We start from the raw sequence: 16,671 nt of genomic DNA, 5'->3' as shown, positions 1-16,671 counted from the left end.
GGCGAACGATACTGCTATTGGCCGCCGGCGGTGACGTTAACATGGGAAGGAGGGTAGGGGCGGGAATCGGGGGTGGGGCTGGGTGTCGGGGGTGGGACCGGGAATTGGGGGCGGGGCCGAGAGTCAGGGGTAGGGGTGGTTTCCCGACTCCGCCCCTTCGCCGTCACGTGCCCGCCGCTACCGGTCTCGCGAGAGTGGCGGGAGCGGCGGCGTCACACGATGGCGGCGCCGGGGACTGAGGTAGCGGTGGCGGCGGGGTCTGCGCCGGGCCCGGGGCAGGTCGGTGACCGTGGAACTTGAGACCGGGGAAGGTGTGGGGGGTGGTGGAATAGTTCCGTTGGGCTGACGGTATGTTGCGTCCTGTTTCTCCCCGTAGGTAACCAGTAACGGGAGTGCCGGTGAGGCGGCGGCGGCGGTTGTGGCGGCGGCCGAGACGCAGCAACAGCAGCCGGCCCCCAACGCTTGGCAGGTCATCAAAGGCGTTCTCTTCAGGTGAGCCCTGCTCGGTGCTACCGGCCCATCTTCCTCCGCGGCACTGGCCGCCGGCCCGCCGTGCTATCGGGGCTGTGGCCCGGCCTGCTGTGGCACCGGGGCCCCAAAATTGCTCGGGGGTATGGCGAGGTCCTGGGGCAGGCAGGTGGCTTGTGTCGTTCCCCCCCCCCCCCCCAGGGGACGATGGGGTCCCTAGGAGAGGCAGGTGGCTTGTGTCCCCCACCCAGAGGACAGCGGGGTCCCTGGGGTGCAGGAGGACGGTGCTGCCCATCCCCACATCTTGGGTGTCTTGCCAGGAGGAGGGAAGCCCATGGGGCTGCCCCTTATGGAGCTGTTGTTCCCCCCCTGCCCCAGTACAGGGCTTTTCCAGAGCTCCAGGCTCTTAAGCTTCCCGCTTTTTCCCTGAAAGCCCTGGGGTCTGGCTCACCCTGGGTAGGGATGGCTGATTCTTCCTGGGCTCCTTCGAGGAGCTGCCAGCACTCCCTGCGCCTTGCCAGGGGGATCCGAAGTCCACACCATGGCATGGATGACTCCCAGTGCGGTGCTGAGCCTCTGCCCCAGGTCACTCCTTCCGCAAGGAGGGGATCCCTCTCCAGCAGGGAAGGAGGTTGGGGCGTTTCTACTGGCACACCTGGAGCTGGTGTTGTGCATTTGAATGCACCGTTCCTGGCCTCACCTGCATTGCGGTGAGGAGGCTGATGCTGGAGCCGGCAGGTTTCAGCTCTCAGACCGGTGCTGCCAAATGGGTTGTGAATCCCTTCCCAGAAGCCATGACTCCTCCTCGCACCCATAAGCTGCCTTCCCGCTCCGCTTCTCCTCCATCCGTCTCTTCCTTCTTGTCCCTCCGAGGGCAGCCTTGTTCCTTTCCAAAGCGCCATCTCCCCAGCAGATCTGGTGTCCTGGCCAGCAAAGCTGGGGGGAAGAGCGCTCTATCGTCTCATCACCAAGGGAACTGTGCCCTCGGAAATATTTCACCCGTCATGGTCGGCTGGCAGAGGAGGTGTGAGGGAAAACTCACACACCTGCAGGTAGATGGCAGCCCTGTTGTCGCCTGACCCTGAGCGGGTGACGTCTGTGTGCCACAGACAAAGTGTGATGGTCTGGTTCCCAAAACCTTCGGAAAAAGAAATGTCCTCCCAAGCCTTTCCTGAGCAAATGGCAATGTCCTGGGCCACGGATTTACGACCACTAATGGGGCTGCAGAAGAGCCGGCAGCGCAGGCTCTGTGCTGGGCCCTGTGCGTTCCCTCTGGTTCAGCAGCACGGCCAGGAGCGTGCGTGAGGAGACTCGTTTGGGCTCTCCAGCTTTCCAAAATGCTGCAGCTCAGCCTAATGAAGAGTTATGCTGAACCAAATCCCAACTTATCTTGGGGTCTCCGGAGTCTTCTGCCCACGGCATGGAAGCACAGCTGTGGCTGTCGCTTGGTCCCAGGAGCTGTTGTTCGGTTGCTGGCACTGCCCGCCATTCCCAAGCTTGTTATCTGGTCATTCTGTGCACAGGCCAGGAGGGGGAAGTCTGATTTAGCGGCGCCTGGGGCATGTACGAAAGGCTCCTTATGCTTTACCTGCAAATAAAAACAGAACTGGAAGCTCGTACCTTGGGACATGCTGCTAAAAGCCTTCCAAAATGAGGGGAAAAAGGCTCAATTTCTTTTAATACGCTCAAACGGTGCTGCCTGACTTGGCTTGTGGAGGGTATGCGGGAGGGACCCGTCCCAGTCTCTGTGCTGGGAGCAGCCCAGGGAGCTTGGGAGAGCGATTGCAGCTGTGCACTGGGGGTCGGGAACCATCTCGGCCACGAGTTTGGAGGTGGCAAGCGAGCCGGGGGCTCTGCTGGAAGGTCTCTGGCCAGGAGTGTGCTGGGGTCTGTCCCTCGCTTGTTGGGTGACCCCGTCGCTTCTGCCACCTGCGTTTGGGAGCCAGCTTTGTCCCGTGGCTTCGGTGTCCTCTTGGTTCGGCATCAATTTGCTTACAGAGGGCTGAGCGCTTTCTGTGCGTGATTTGGGGTGTCTGCCAGGATCCAGGGATGCCTTGGCGTCCTCATCCTGCGCCAGAGGTGCCTCCCATGCCTGTTAGCCTTCTCTGGGATACCTCGGAGCGTGACTCTCTCGCTGTGTCCTTGAGGCGAGCTCCCGGCATCTTTGTTCGCTTTTGGTGTGCTCCTGCTGTGCCTGGTGCTGGGTCTGAACTGGCCCAGAACCAGTTTGCTCTGGCCAGTGCCCCTTGCCCAAGGGCAAATGCCTGCTGTGACAGAAATAGGTGAGAATGAATGTTGAGTTTTGAAACTGCAGGCTTGTCCACCCAGCACTAATGACTTCCTCCTTCCCCAGGGAACGGGGAGGGGTTTGCAGGAGGCCCCATCCAATTTGGCTGGGGAGGGCAGCTAAAATGCCTGAGCGGCTTCTCCTCCTTCCTCCCACAGAATCTTAATCATTTGGGCCATCAGCAGCTGGTTCCGCCACGGGCCGGCACCGCAGGAGCAGAGCAGCGTGGGCGGGACGCCGCGAGCCCCAAGCCGAAACCTCTTCCCCAAGGACACTTTAATGGTAACGCTGGTAGAAGCTGTGCTGTCTCATCCTGGGTGAACGGCAGTGTGGTCACTGTGCGGTGGCTCTGTGGCTGGACCTGCTGCTCTAACTCTGAGTTAGATCTGAAATCCAGCAGAGCTAAATTATAGCTCTGCCCGTGGCTGCCGTGCCCTGGCGTTGTGGCGTCAGCCAAGAGTTATTTCTCGGGCTCACTGGCGTGCCAAGCCGGTTTGGGAGGGGATGCTATGGTGGTGTATGGTGGAGCGGGAGTGGTTTGGGCGCCAATATCTCACCATCGGGCTGAGTCATCCACTGGCAGCTGGCGTCCTCTCTCCGCAGGACCTCTACGTTTATATCTCTGAGCATGAGCACTTTACGGACTTCAACGTCAGCTCGGCGCTGTTCTGGCAGAAGCGAGATCTCATCTACGGGGACTGGACCAGCGGGGAGAATGCCGACGGGTGCTATGAACACTATGGGGAAGTCAACATTTCGCAGGTGGGTGCACCCACTACATTCTGGGGAGGTTTGAGGCCAGGTAGAGGGGGATCATTGAGGGGGCTGGTGGGGATTGCCAGGATCATGTTCAAAGCCATCCCTGGAGCTCTGAGTGGAGCCGAGGCGTGGAGCGGCATTGGCTACCGCAGCACATCCCTCCCGTTACCTTTAGCCATACCCCGTTCACTTCGGACGGCAGGTGAGACCCCGTGGAGTGGGCTGGTGTCTCTTCCAGATGTGCCTTGGAGGTGACAGGGCTCGAAGCCATCGTTTTGGTGACCAGCCGTTAAAGGCTTCAGGTTTGCCCCAAGCTGTGCAGCAGCTGAGGTCTGCTTTGTGAGGGAGTGGCTGCTTCTTCACGCTTTGGTTTCATACGGGTCGATGGCTGCAGGAAGATGGGCGGTGTTGGCACCGAATGCAGGTGCTGAGGCAGTGGCGGCAGCTGGGAGATGACAGCTGTGCTCTGACCGCATCCGACTCGTAACCGCCCTGTTGGGGTGCGATTTCAGAGCGTCCAGCAGAACGGCTCCATCTATATCCACGTGTACTTCACGAAGAGCGGCTTCCATCCTGACCCCAGGCAGAAAAACCTGTACAGGCGCCTCGCCACGGTCCACATGTCACGAAGTACGGCCCAGGGCAGGAGGGCAGCGCGCGACGGCCCCGGGGTGGTGCTGGGGAAAGGGGCATCCCAATTCCTGTGTCAAAATGTGAGCCTGAAGGAGTCAGGCTGAGCTCTGGCTTTGGCTCAGCAAAGGCAGGTGCCTGAAGGGGAATATTAGGGTAAATATCCGACTCCCTGCAGCCTCCGGTGTGCTGGCTCAGCTGCTCCCTGAGCTGGACATTTTCCATGCTTGGGATTTGTCTTTTGTGAATGTATGGAGGGAAAACCTCTTTAAATCCCTGCGAGCTCTTGGTTTCTGTCCACATTATGTGGGAGGGGGGTCCCTACCTGGGGGGGGGGGGGGGGGGTTGGTGTGGAGCCACATCAGTGTTGAGAAGAGGAAGGAATTGCCATGTTCAGGTCTTCCTGCAGGACAGGAAGATCTGGATGCATCATCTCAGGTGTTTTCCTCCAACAGCGATGCAATCCCAAAGGTTTGGCTGTTCATCTAGTTTGTTGTCCCCAAACTACAGCCTTTCCCTTTGATAACTGGAAGATCTGTGAGACAGCCCAGATTAATTAGCCCTTCTGGGGGGTGACGTGAGGGAAACGGGCTTCTCCGGTCAGCTCGTGCCTGGCCTGGCAGGCCGTAGCCTCCTTAGATTTCCTTCTCTGCCTTCTCGTGTGGAGCTGGAAATGCTCATGTCTCCTCTCTCCTTCCAGTGATCAACAAATACAAACGCCGGCGGTTCCAGAAAACCAAGAACCTCCTGACAGGTGAGACGGAGGCAGACCCTGAAATGATAAAGGTAACCAGCTCTCCTTTTTGTGGGTTGGTTGTTTTTTGTACATGTCTTTTGGGTTGTGTTTTTTGTGTGTGTGGTTTGGTTTTTGGTTTTGATTTTTTTTTTTCCCCTCCTCATTGGCCAAACTCCTAAATATTCACATGCCTTCTTCTGGTCACAAAGCTGTTGGGAAGCACTGTAGAGGATTCCCTCTCCAGCCTGAGGCACATTCCTCCTGTTCTGCAGAGTGGGAAGAGGATGATTATTTCCTTGTAGTATTTCTGGGATGGGAGGGTTGGCTCTTTCCCTTCCCACTTCCCCGCCTCTGCTGCCTTGTTTAAGGGGGGATGGTGGTGGGCTAACGCTGGGTGAGATGGAAGGATGCTAACTGCCGTGACAGAGGCGGTGATATTCTCATTGCAGAGGGCAGAAGACTACGGTCCTGTGGAGGTCATCTCGCACTGGCACCCCAACTTGACCATCAACATGGTGGATGACCACACACCCTGGGTGAAGGGCAGTGTGCCACCCCCCCTGGACCAGTGTAAGGGCTGGGACGTGCCAGGGCTCCCCTGCTCCAAGGGTGGCTTTCCGAGGTTGTCCCTGCTGTCCCCTCTCCTTGGAGGATGTGTTTGGGCTCCTGTGGGGAATGGGGGCTTGTTTTTCTGTCATTGGCGTGACCCCCACCTCCCTAGGAGCTTGTAGCGGGCTGGGTCGGGGGTTCAGTAGCCTCTTGGTCTCTCCCAGATGGCTGCCAAGGGGGATGATGGTGATGATGGCTCTCACAGCTCCCTGTTGCCTGCTCAGCCCTCCCCCTGCTCTTTCCCCCGGCTCCAGATGTGAAGTTCGACACCATCAGTGGCGACTACTACCCCATCCTCTACTTCAATGACTACTGGAACCTGCAGAAGGACTATTTCCCTATCAACGAGACCCTGCAGCGCCTGCCCTTCCACCTTTCCTTCTGTCCGCTCTCCCTGTGGCGCTGGCAGCTCTACGCTGCCCAGAGCTCCAAATCCCCCTGGAATTTCCTGGGAGAGGACCTCTACGAGCAGTCGGATGAGGAGCAGGACTCGGTGAAGGTAAGAGCCACTCGCAGGCCTCCCTCCTCCTGGCTGCAGCTCTCCTGCTCATTCCCATAGATCGAGACCTCTCTTTCATAGCAGCTCCTTCCTCCATGTTTCACGTCTTTCCCTAGCTTTGCTGGAAGAGTGTTCAATGCCTGTTCTTCGTTGTGATTGCTCCTTATTAGTTACCTTTGTGATGCAAAGAGGGAGGGGTGCGCAGGCGCCTGCCTTGGCTCCATAGGGGGAAGGGAGCATGGAGGCCATAATGATAGAGAGCAATTAAACCCCTCATCCTCCTTGGTGCCCCATGACTGGCTGGATCCTCCTGGATTCTCCTTATTCCCGGGGCGTTGGGCAGGAGGAGCCTCAGAGAGGTTTTTGATGCCTGTTCCAGGTTGCTCTCTTGGAGACGAATCCCTATCTGCTGGCGCTGACCATCATCATCTCCATCGTGCACAGCATCTTTGAGTTCTTGGCCTTCAAAAACGGTGAGCGCCGCAGAGAGACCTCGGGGATCCATGGAGAGGGGAAGGATGTGAAGGCGGTGGTGTGACCTAAAACCCTCTCTCTGCTCCTGCCTCCAACCCCATCTTGTACCCGTGGCGGTGGCAGAGCAGACATCCTTGTGCTGTGGCATGCTCTTGGCCAGCTGAACACCATGCGCTGCCATGAGCCCTCCATTCCCTGGCTGCGATGTCTTCAGCAGCCATAGCCAAATCCAACCATGTCCTGGGCAGGCTGCGGCCACTGTGGTGTGCATTGAGGCATCCGGTGCTCCTCTGTCATGATCCTCCATGCTGCAGGGCCAACTTGAAGGCATAAAGCCGTAAACTTGTGGTTTTCTGGGTCCCTGCTGCCTGTGCCGATGCCAGACGGCGCTTTGCGGTGTCTGCTCGGCTCCAGTGATCACGCTGTCTGCTCCTTTTTGCTCGCTCCCCTGGGGTGTGTGCCGTGGTAGCTCTCTGGAGCCTCCAGCGCAGGGGGTTCCCCTTTCCCTCTGTTGGGGTGACAGCTTGGACCCCTTCCCAACAGACATCCAGTTCTGGAACAGCCGGCAATCTCTGGAGGGGCTCTCTGTCCGCTCTGTCGTCTTCGGCGTCTTCCAGTCCCTTGTCGTCCTCCTCTACATCTTGGACAATGAAACCAACTTTGTGGTGCAAGTCAGTGTCTTCATCGGGCTCCTCATCGACCTCTGGAAGATCACAAAGGTCATGGACGTCCGGGTAAGCAACAGTGCGGGCGGGGTTCTGGCAGTGCCCCTGGTCCTGCTCGGTGATGCTTTCCCCTCTCCTTTGGCAGCTGGACTGTGAGAACAAGGTGGCAGGAGTGTTTCCCTGCATAACCTTCAAAGACAAATCGACCTACATCGAGTCTTCCACGAAGGTGTATGATGATGTGAGTTGGGGGGTGGGGGGGGGGGTGTGTGGGGGGTGAGTGCCAGGGATGGCGCTGCATTGCAGAGCCCGGCTCTGGCTGGCTGCTGGCTTGGCTGAATGCCTCAACGTGCCTCTCCTTGCTTCGTCTTCCCCAATTCCCCTGGGACTCACCTGGGGCAGGGCAGGCGGTGAAATGGGCTACCAGCATTGCCTGCCCCCTCCTTGGTCCAAGGTTTGGGAACCGGGGAAGTGCCAGGCTGGCACTCCGGCACATTCCTGGCTGATTTTTGGATGTTGCTGCCTCCCCAGATGGCTTTCCGGTACCTCTCATGGATTCTCTTCCCTTTGCTGGGCTGTTATGCCGTGTATAGCCTGCTCTACCTGGAGCACAAGGGCTGGTACTCATGGGTGCTGAGCATGCTTTACGGCTTCCTCCTGACCTTCGGTGAGTGCCACGCTCGCTGCCGGGAGATGCTGAAAGTGTGTCCCCCCTGATGCAAGGAAGAGGAGGGGGGGTGTTGCAGGTTGCACCCTGGGCTGCAGCTTTTCATCTGGGGCTCCTTCCCACTCTGCCGGGGCTCCCCTGTTTTGGGGGGGTGTGTGTGTGTGTCTCACCAGTACAAGCAGGGCTTTGTTATGCTAATGAGGATCACCCCCCAGGCTTCATCACCATGACCCCCCAACTCTTCATCAACTACAAACTGAAGTCAGTTGCCCACCTGCCATGGCGGATGCTGACCTACAAAGCCCTCAACACCTTCATCGATGACCTCTTTGCCTTTGTCATCAAGATGCCCATGATGTACAGGATAGGCTGCCTTCGGGACGGTATGGCCTTGGGGGGGGGAGGTGTCTTGGGGGTCCCTCCTGGTGCTTACAGGGGGTGGTCCCACTTCCTGGGGGTCCCTCCTGCTCCCTGTGGGTCTAAGCTGGACCCTGTGCCCTCCCTTTTGCTGCTTATCACCCCATTGCCCCCCATTTCTACTAGGTTGGGGGGGCCCACTTATGCCCCACCACCACCCCTCACCTTCACCCCTTTCTTCCTCCCCCCCCCATCAGACGTCGTCTTCTTCATTTACCTCTACCAACGCTGGATCTACCGTGTCGATCTCACGCGTGTCAACGAATTCGGCATCAGTGGGGAGGACCAGGTCTCCCGTCACCCCCCCCTGCCTGGCAGCCCCCCTACAATGCTGCCTGTGGGGGTCCCCCTGACTCCCCCGGGAGAGGACGGACCACCAGAGGCGAAGAAGAAAGATTAACCAACCCCCTCTCGCTCGGTTTTTGCTAAACCCAGCATCCCTGCTGGGTACCAGATGGATGGGGGGAGTGGTTGTGCTGGGTGGTTGGTTGGTTTGGGTTTTTTTTCTCTCCCCCCCCCCCCCCCCGGGATTGGAGGGTGGGGAGGGTAGGGGTGACTGTGTAGGCCCCTCCCCTGCTGTGTTTCACATATCCCCCCTTCCCCCCCCCCCCCCCCCCCCCATGCGCTCCATCCTATTGTGCCGGTGTGTAGGACAGTGTCATAGGACAGTGTCTCGGAGTTCTGCATCGCCTCTTCCATAAAAAGCTGATTTAACCCCAAAACCCCCCCTCCTGCCTTGCCTGTGCCCCCCCCCCCTCCCCTCCAATTTGGGGGTGGTTCCCCCTGTAGGGATATCCTTCTCCTCCTGCCCTGGGCTGGAACAGGACCCCCAGGGATCATGTAGGCAAAAGGGGGAGGGGGGACACCCTGACCCCCTCTACTTCGGGGGGGTGCTTCCCCTACTGGGGGGACACACTGACCCCCATGAGGGGGGCACCTATTTCCCCCTGGGCTCAGCCCTTGGGGTGCTGGGGGGGGAACCTGGGGGGGGTCCTGCTGGTGTTTTGGTGTTTGTCCCTTGTCCATGCCCCTCCGCCGGTTAAGGGGCTCCGGCAGCAGCCCCTCCCAACAGCCATGTGCTGCGGCGGCCGCGCTCGTTGGCTGCTGGCGCCGGCTATTCGTCGGGGGGGGGCCTGGACAGCGCTTAGTGGGGTTGTACTTATCGGCCGCCGGGACCCCGCCGGTACCGGAGTCCAGCCCTGCCCCGGAGCCCCCGAGTCCGGTACTGTTACGGATGCACGCACAACCAAATCCAACAGGTGTTAAAGCTCGGATTTATTCTTCAGCAAAATGTTAGAACTCCGGTAACAGTAGTAAACCGGAGGCTCAATGGTGTAAGGGGAATTAGTACTACACGGCCGACTCAAGAATCCCCAAGATTTAAAGTGATGGCTCCAAAACGCGCGTATCGCTCAGCTAAAAGCTGAGGCCTCTCTCCCTCGAGGAGTTACCTCGGGCAGTGCCCCGACCCAAGGGAGAGTCCCCGACTGCAGACCCGCTGCTCTGAGGAGAACTGCTAATATGTCCTCCGGCGGGACCCCATTTATACCCCTGTCGAATCTGACCTGTGGTCATTTAATCCCTATTGGCCAGGAGGGTCACCTCAGTGTACCTGGCGCATCTCGATTGGCCAGTTCAAATTTCAACCCACGGCCTCCAGGGTTGGTGTTTTTTCCCCCTTCGTTCCTGGAGAAGTTTTGTTTCCTGCTGGCGGGGGGCGGGAAATGTACTGCCACAGGTACCGGAAGCCGGTGCCTAGTAGCGGAGCCCCCAACCCCGGTACCGGAGCCCCGGTACCGGAGCCCCGTTCCCGGGTTCCCCCCCCCGTCACCGGTACCGTCCCTTTCTTTGTGGGTCCCCGCGCCCCATTCCCGGATCGGGCCCGGCCGCCCCCCCCCCCCCCCCCCCATCCCGGTCCGGTACCGGATTCGGACCCAGGCAGGTACGGGGGGGGGGGGGGGCTTTGGGGGACATGGGGGGACACAGGGACATTTTGGGGGGCTTTGGGGAATGGGACATTTGGGGGGACATGGGAGGACACAGGGACATGGGGGGGGCTTGGGGGGACAAGTGACAATGGGGGCGTACAGGGGATGTTCTAGGGGACATGGGGTACTATGAGCATGGGGGACAGGAGGGGTCGGGGGGGGACAGGGGGGTGACCAAATGTGTCCCCATCACAGCTGTGACAATGGGGGGGACGCAGGGCTGGGGGATGCTGGGATCCCCAAGTCCCCTTGCCACCCCCGAGCCACCTGGGGGGGGACCCACTGTGTCACACCCCCCGCTGCCCCCGTAACCCGGCCACCTGCACCTGCCACCTGGCCACTGCTGTCACCTGACCACCCTCCTCATGCGTGGGGCCACCAAGCCCCCCCACACAGGAGGGGCCAGGGGTGGCCACTGAGCCCCCCTGCCCCAGGGTCCCCCTAAAGAAGACGGGGGACGGGTGGGGGGCACAGCCCCCCTGAGCCAATGACACTGAAAAGGATTCTGGCTTCTCAGGTAGGGGCTGTATCCTGTCCCTGTCCCCAGGGTTGGGGGTCCCCAGGGTCAGCTTGGGGTGCAGTGGGGGCTCACCCCCACACCAGCAGACACCAGCTCTGAGCACCTGAGCGGGCGGGAGCAGACCGATACAGAACTGCTGGGCTCCGGCACCCAAGGGTCCCTGCTGCAGCACCCGTTCACTACCCCAGCACCCGGCCACCCCTTCACCAGCCTGGCATCCATCTACCTCATCCACAACCTCCTCCAGCAGGCACCGGGCTGCTTCAGTACCGTTCTACACCAGCACCGTGCAGCTCTGGCACTGTGCAGCACTGGCACGGCACTGCTGTGGCACCAGGCTGGATCAGAGCCATGTGGTTCTGGCACCAGGCTATGTCTGGGCTGGGCTGCTGTGGCACTGTGCGGCTCCAGCATGGCACTGCTGTGGCACTGGGTTGGTTCAGAACTGTGTAGCTCTGGCACCAGGCTGCTCCAGCACCATGTGGCTCTGGCACAGCACAGCTATGGCACTGGGCTGGTTTGACACCGAGTGGCTCCAGCACCAGCGGCACCGCACTTCTCCAGCACCGTGCTGGTGGGTTGGGACTCTCTCTCCCCCACCCGCCTTCTGCGCCACCGGGCCCACGTGCGCCCCGCGCACCACCGTGGTGGCGGGAGGACCAAAGCGGCTCCGGGCTGGGCAAACGGGGAGCGCGGTAGTACGCATGTGCGACTCCTAACTGGAAAGGCGGAGCCCTGCCTCTTGATTGACAGCGCGACGGTCAGTCGCCGCGCGGAGGGGGGGAGGACGGGCGGGCGGGCGAGCGGACACAGCAGCAGCGCCGTAGCCCTGCCCCTGCGGCTGCACCGGCGCACCCCGCGCTGACCCCTGACCTTTGACCCAGCTCCCGGTCGGGCCCGGGCCTACGACCCTCGCTATGGAGGCGGTCCCGGCGGGGAAGTGGTGGTGGTTCATGCTGTGGCAGGAGGATCCTGCCGACTCCTCGGTAGCAGCAGCCGGGGAAGGCTGAGGCGGGGGGGAGCCTGTGGGGGCCCCATGGGAGGCTCCACGCAGACCTGCCCCTCCCCCCCCGCCTCATCCCCATCAGGTCCCATTGCTTTGATTCAAAGAAATTAACTCAGTAGTTTGATTAACTATTAAGTAGGTATTCTTTATTGACAGCGCTGGATGCACGGGATGCACGGGGGATCGCACCACCTATCGTGCACACCGTCGGGTCTAATTGTGCAGGTTAAGTACATGCTCTACATACATATTCACTAGATTTCCGAGAAATGTTATACATATTCATTAGTTTTCCGGGAAACTATGTGACGTGCGGAAAACAGACTCCACAATCAGTGAGATTGTAAAGTAGGTATGTTCATTCAGCGCTGGGCAGCACGGGGGGGGGTAGTCCCACCAAAGTCGTGCGCGCCTGATTTGGGAGTTCACTTTAAATTTATACAGTCAAGTGTTACATATACATAGAGTTTCGCAATACGCCTATACATAGGCATTACCTATCCCCGCTTCATATTAAAATTAGCTCTAGGAAGTCATTTCCATAGCCTCCTCTCAACTGCGCTTGCGCAGTGCCTCCTTATGGTGGTCGTCTGGTGGTCGTGAAGATGAAGGCTGTATGTCTTCTTCACGGTGAACTCTTAACCTTCTGTCCCTGCGCAGACTCAGTTGTCCCTTGGCATTTGTCCAAATCACAAGGTCGGTCTTAGCTGGTTCTTGGAGCCACTGCCGCTTCTTATCAGGGACTATCTCCTGTCCCAGCCAGCCTCAACAATGCAAGCGTTAAACATCACTTCTCATCCCCTTGGGCCATGTCTACCTCTTATTGAAACTTCTTTAACTTCATTATAAGCTAGATAATTATTAAACAATTCCTATCTACATTCATATATCTACTATATCTACTAAGGTTTCTTTGGTTTCTCGTCTCATTAGCATATGCAAATGCAAATGTCCTTTACGAAGGCACATTGAAGGTGGTCTTCAGGAGTCCTCTGGTGGTCTTCCATAGTCTTCCTCACTTGTCCGCTATTTGACCCTCGTTGTATGAGTTTGCGCAGTACGATCCTCTTCTGGGCCCTTCTCTGCTTATCTCCTAGTTTTGGCTCAATCATCACAAGAGACAAAACGCGTTTTCATAACAAATTCCAGAGTCTAAACATATTTTGATACATCAGTGAGTTTAAGCTAAATTATCTACAAGGATGAGAACAAAGGCAGGAGTTCATATCTTTTCTGGCCCTATCTATTCAAGCAAGGCCTCTACTTGTGCCTTCTCGACAAGATCATAAATTCATCAAACATTTAATTAAGTTTTGTGATTGTTCATGGTTCCTTCTTGCTCATTATTCCCAAGTACCAGTCTCTGACAGGCTTAATCCTTGACAAACACCAGTCTTTGGTATGTAAAGTTACAGAGAGACAATCATTGAGCAATTAGCAGTTCGTTCTCTATATCAGCTTTTCAAACCCCCTGCCCCCCCCCCCGCCCCCCCCCGCCCCCCCCCCGCCGAGTACGTGGTACACAGTCGGTCCCCACGGCCTGTCCCGGAACCACCGAACCGGTCCCGGTTCCCGTTAGCACGGCTGGAGCTCCCCCCCAGCCCCCCGAACCTGGCGGTGGTCCCCCGGGGAGGGCTGTACCGGGAGGGGGTGGGGGCAGCCCCGGGGACGTGCCCCCCTGCCCCTGCTCAAACTGGGAGCCAAGAGCAGCAGCATCGTCGTCAGCCCGCGGCAGGTGAAGGGGGGGGGCACCGTCCCCTGGTGTCGTGGGCCTCGGGGGACGACGACCGTCCCCTGATATTTTGGGGCCTGGAGGGGACTGTCCCCTGGAATATTGGGGCTCAGGGGAGACTGTCCCTTGATATTTTGGGGCTCTGGGGGATCATCCCCTGTTATTTTGGGGATCAGGGGCACCATCCCCTGATATTTTGGGGCTGAGGGTGTTGACGAAAAACTCGGAATAAAGAACTTATCAACACCAATTTAGTGTAGATAAGCACACACTTCTTTATTGACGGCTGGGTGCGCGGGTGAGTCCTCTCAAAAAACCACGCACACCTGAACACCAAAATCATACACCTTATATTGAACTTATTCATTCATATTCATTAGATTTCTGAGAAGGGTTATACATATCCATTAGATTTCTGGGAAGTTATTAGCATATGCAAATGTCCTTTACGCAGGCGCAGTGAAGGTCTCTGGTGGTCCTCTAGAGTCCTCTGGTGGTCTTTCATAGTCTTCCTCACTTGTCCGCTTCTTGACCTCTCAGGTGATTCTGCGCAGTACGATTCTCACCATCATCTATATTAATTTACATAAAAATGCATACTATGTCTATTCTTAAATATAACCTTTCTAATGATTGGTCCTTCCGTCACACCATCTCATTAATATTCTTATGTTAAAACAGTCATTGGTTAATCTCACTTAACTCTACTGATTGGAATCCTCAATAATTAGATCGAGGTGGGAAGGGTAAGGGGTTTCCAAGCAGCAAACTGGTGTCCATAACGGTTTCCTTAGTTTCTTAAAACAAAACACTACTGATCAACAAATCTTTGTCAAAGTTTCTGTGCTTAAATGATTTTAGACAATACTCAAATTCTTATGGTTACACATAATACATTTTCTAAAGTTCCTAAGTTCCTATGACTATATTTCAAACTTAACACTCCCATGGTTAAATGTGTAGAATGTAATAGATATGTATAGTTTTTGCTAAAATATTTCTTATAATTCTACATTCCTATTAAAATTGAATATGATTAATTCTAACTAATAACAAATCAATACCAAATCAGTAACAAGGGGACTGTCCCCTGATAATTTAGGGCTCAGGAGGACTGTCCCCTGTAATCTTGGGGCTCAGGGGTGACCATCCCCTGATATCTTAGGGCCCAGGGGGGACCGTCCCCCAATATCTTGGGGCTCAATGGGGGCCATCCTGTGATATTTTGGGGCTCTGGGGGCACCATCCCCCAATATTTTGGGGCTGAGGGGACTGTCCCCTGGTATTTTGGGGGTCTGGGGGGACCATCCCCTGCAGCATGTGAGCATGTGCCCTGGGACACAGGAGGGGACTGTCCTGGCATTCCACGACACGGAAGGGCCCTGTCCCTTGGTGTCCCACGACACAGAGGGGGACTGGGGCCCCCCCACCATGCTCCCCCCCCAGCCATTGGGGTCCCGTGACCCACCGCCCTCTCCCCACAGCGGGGCAACCCGGTCCTGAAGTTCATCTGCAACGTCCCCTGGGAGTTCAGCGACATCATCCCTGACTATGTGCTGGGCCAGATCACCTGCGCCCTCTTCCTGAGGTGAGCGGGGGCTCCTGGGGGGTCCCCTTGGTGTCACCCCGTCCCTGCTGCGTGTGTGTCCCCAGCCTGCAGTACCACCACCTCAACCCCGGCTACATCCATGACCGTCTGCAGCACCTGGGCAGGAGCTACAGGCTGCAGCTGCTGCTGCTCCAGGTCGACATGGTGAGAGGCTCCTTGTCCCTGTCCCCTTGCTCTCCCCATCCCTCTGTCCCCTCCATCCCCTTGCTCTCCCTGTCCCTCTGTCCCCTCCATCCCCTCACTGTGGGAGCATAATCATGGACTCAACGACAGATCAATATGATCATAGTTGAAGACCCTTTACTAGAGCTTCAGACATCATTTTATACATTGGTTACATCTGTACATGCTCTTAGCTATTTTACTATTGGTTACACACATTATTCATGCACTGTCCACGCGCCTAGTTACACTTAATGATTGGTTATATCAACACTGTACACGCACATAAACATAGGACATAATTGGTTATACTAACTAAAACATGTGAAACTTGTCTCAGTCTAATTGGTCAAGATAAACTGCCGAATTGAGGTTCTTTCTGCCAAGTTCCCTTTATCGTGGAATGCGCACCTGTGTTCTTCTAATTGGCATCTTTCTTTTTTTTGTCGTCTTGTTTATTCTGTTCAAGGCCTTCTAAAGGCATCTGGAATGCTCTTGTGACCGTTAGCTAAATATGTGTCCATAATTCCCCCTTTTTTGTTTTCCGTCAGTTAACACAGCCTTACTTGATCTATCAATTAATTTTTAAACACATTGCAACATACAAGGCACACAAATTAAAATACAAAAAAACACCACTACAAGATAAATCAAAACTATCTTAACTAATGATTTAAGAGCAGCTCTATTTTGTAAGGTTGTGTGTCTAATACTATCTACATCGAACAGTAAATCAGGTAATACTACACCAATCTGTATTCAGGGACCCCAGAATTTGTGATTCCTGGGGTGGCAATGAGGGTGAATGCCCGATCCATGGAAACCAGGCATTCCCATCCATTGAGTCCATGACCTGCTGCACAGGGGTCTCTATCAATAAGTTCTTAAACTTTGTTGATGTCAGTGGAACCCCCTATTAAACCTGTGAAAAAGGGATTGCTTGGTGTTGCTGTACTGAGGTATAAGCAATCTTGTCCGATCACGTCAGCCAGGGTCATCCAGATGTTTTCTTTGGCTTGCGGCGGTATCTATGACTACGTCCATCCGAGGACTGTGAGGAAGATGGACCATCCGTACATTGTTGTGCCGTCTTGCTCCGCGAACTCAGCCCAGCACCGGTAAGTGTCAGCTTTACGTGGGTGTCCCCATGGAGGCAACAATGGCCTTGCCATACGCCAGCCCGATGCTCTTCGGAAAATCCCGGTATTTATACATTTGCAGAGGAACAGATTTCAGCACACGTGACCAGCGGGTGCCAAAATCCGCCTCAGTTGCAACATGGGGAGCCTATGGCACATGCGCTCGCTGGCCAGGCGCGCTGCACGAGTCATAGCCATCCTGGTTCATGGGCTTTGTGATGTGGTTGCAATGCACAGAGAGTCTTGACCTGTTATGTTAGCCAAGGTGACCTACACGTTAGTTTTTGGCTGAGGTGGTATTCAT

The 16,671-nt window shown here is 56.6% G+C and overlaps 1 protein-coding gene and 1 long non-coding RNA gene across 2 annotated transcripts; both read left to right on the top strand.

Annotated features, from left to right (window-relative positions):
- The first annotated feature begins 185 nt into the window (after nucleotides 1–185).
- On the top strand, nucleotides 186–8,615 carry LOC126035267 (cleft lip and palate transmembrane protein 1-like). Its single transcript, XM_049793648.1, has 14 exons — nucleotides 186–279; nucleotides 377–492; nucleotides 2,914–3,037; nucleotides 3,359–3,517; nucleotides 4,027–4,144; nucleotides 4,845–4,930; nucleotides 5,330–5,450; nucleotides 5,744–5,988; nucleotides 6,368–6,461; nucleotides 7,006–7,196; nucleotides 7,273–7,368; nucleotides 7,659–7,794; nucleotides 8,010–8,177; nucleotides 8,409–8,615. The coding sequence occupies exons 1-14, from the start codon at nucleotides 220–222 to the stop codon at nucleotides 8,609–8,611; spliced, it is 1,917 nt and encodes a 638-aa protein (XP_049649605.1). The 5' UTR covers nucleotides 186–219; the 3' UTR covers nucleotides 8,612–8,615.
- Nucleotides 8,616–13,248: 4,633 nt separating this feature from the next.
- Nucleotides 13,249–16,265, top strand: LOC126035426 (uncharacterized). The gene is made up of 3 exons (XR_007504925.1): nucleotides 13,249–13,460; nucleotides 14,942–15,045; nucleotides 16,217–16,265. It is a non-coding gene; the product is annotated as an uncharacterized LOC126035426 (long non-coding RNA).
- Nucleotides 16,266–16,671: the final 406 nt, after the last annotated feature.

The sequence above is a fragment of the Accipiter gentilis genome, chromosome W (assembly GCF_929443795.1).
Source record: "Accipiter gentilis chromosome W, bAccGen1.1, whole genome shotgun sequence".
Taxonomy (NCBI): domain Eukaryota; kingdom Metazoa; phylum Chordata; class Aves; order Accipitriformes; family Accipitridae; genus Astur; species Astur gentilis.
This window is presented reverse-complemented; position numbering and strand designations above follow the sequence as displayed.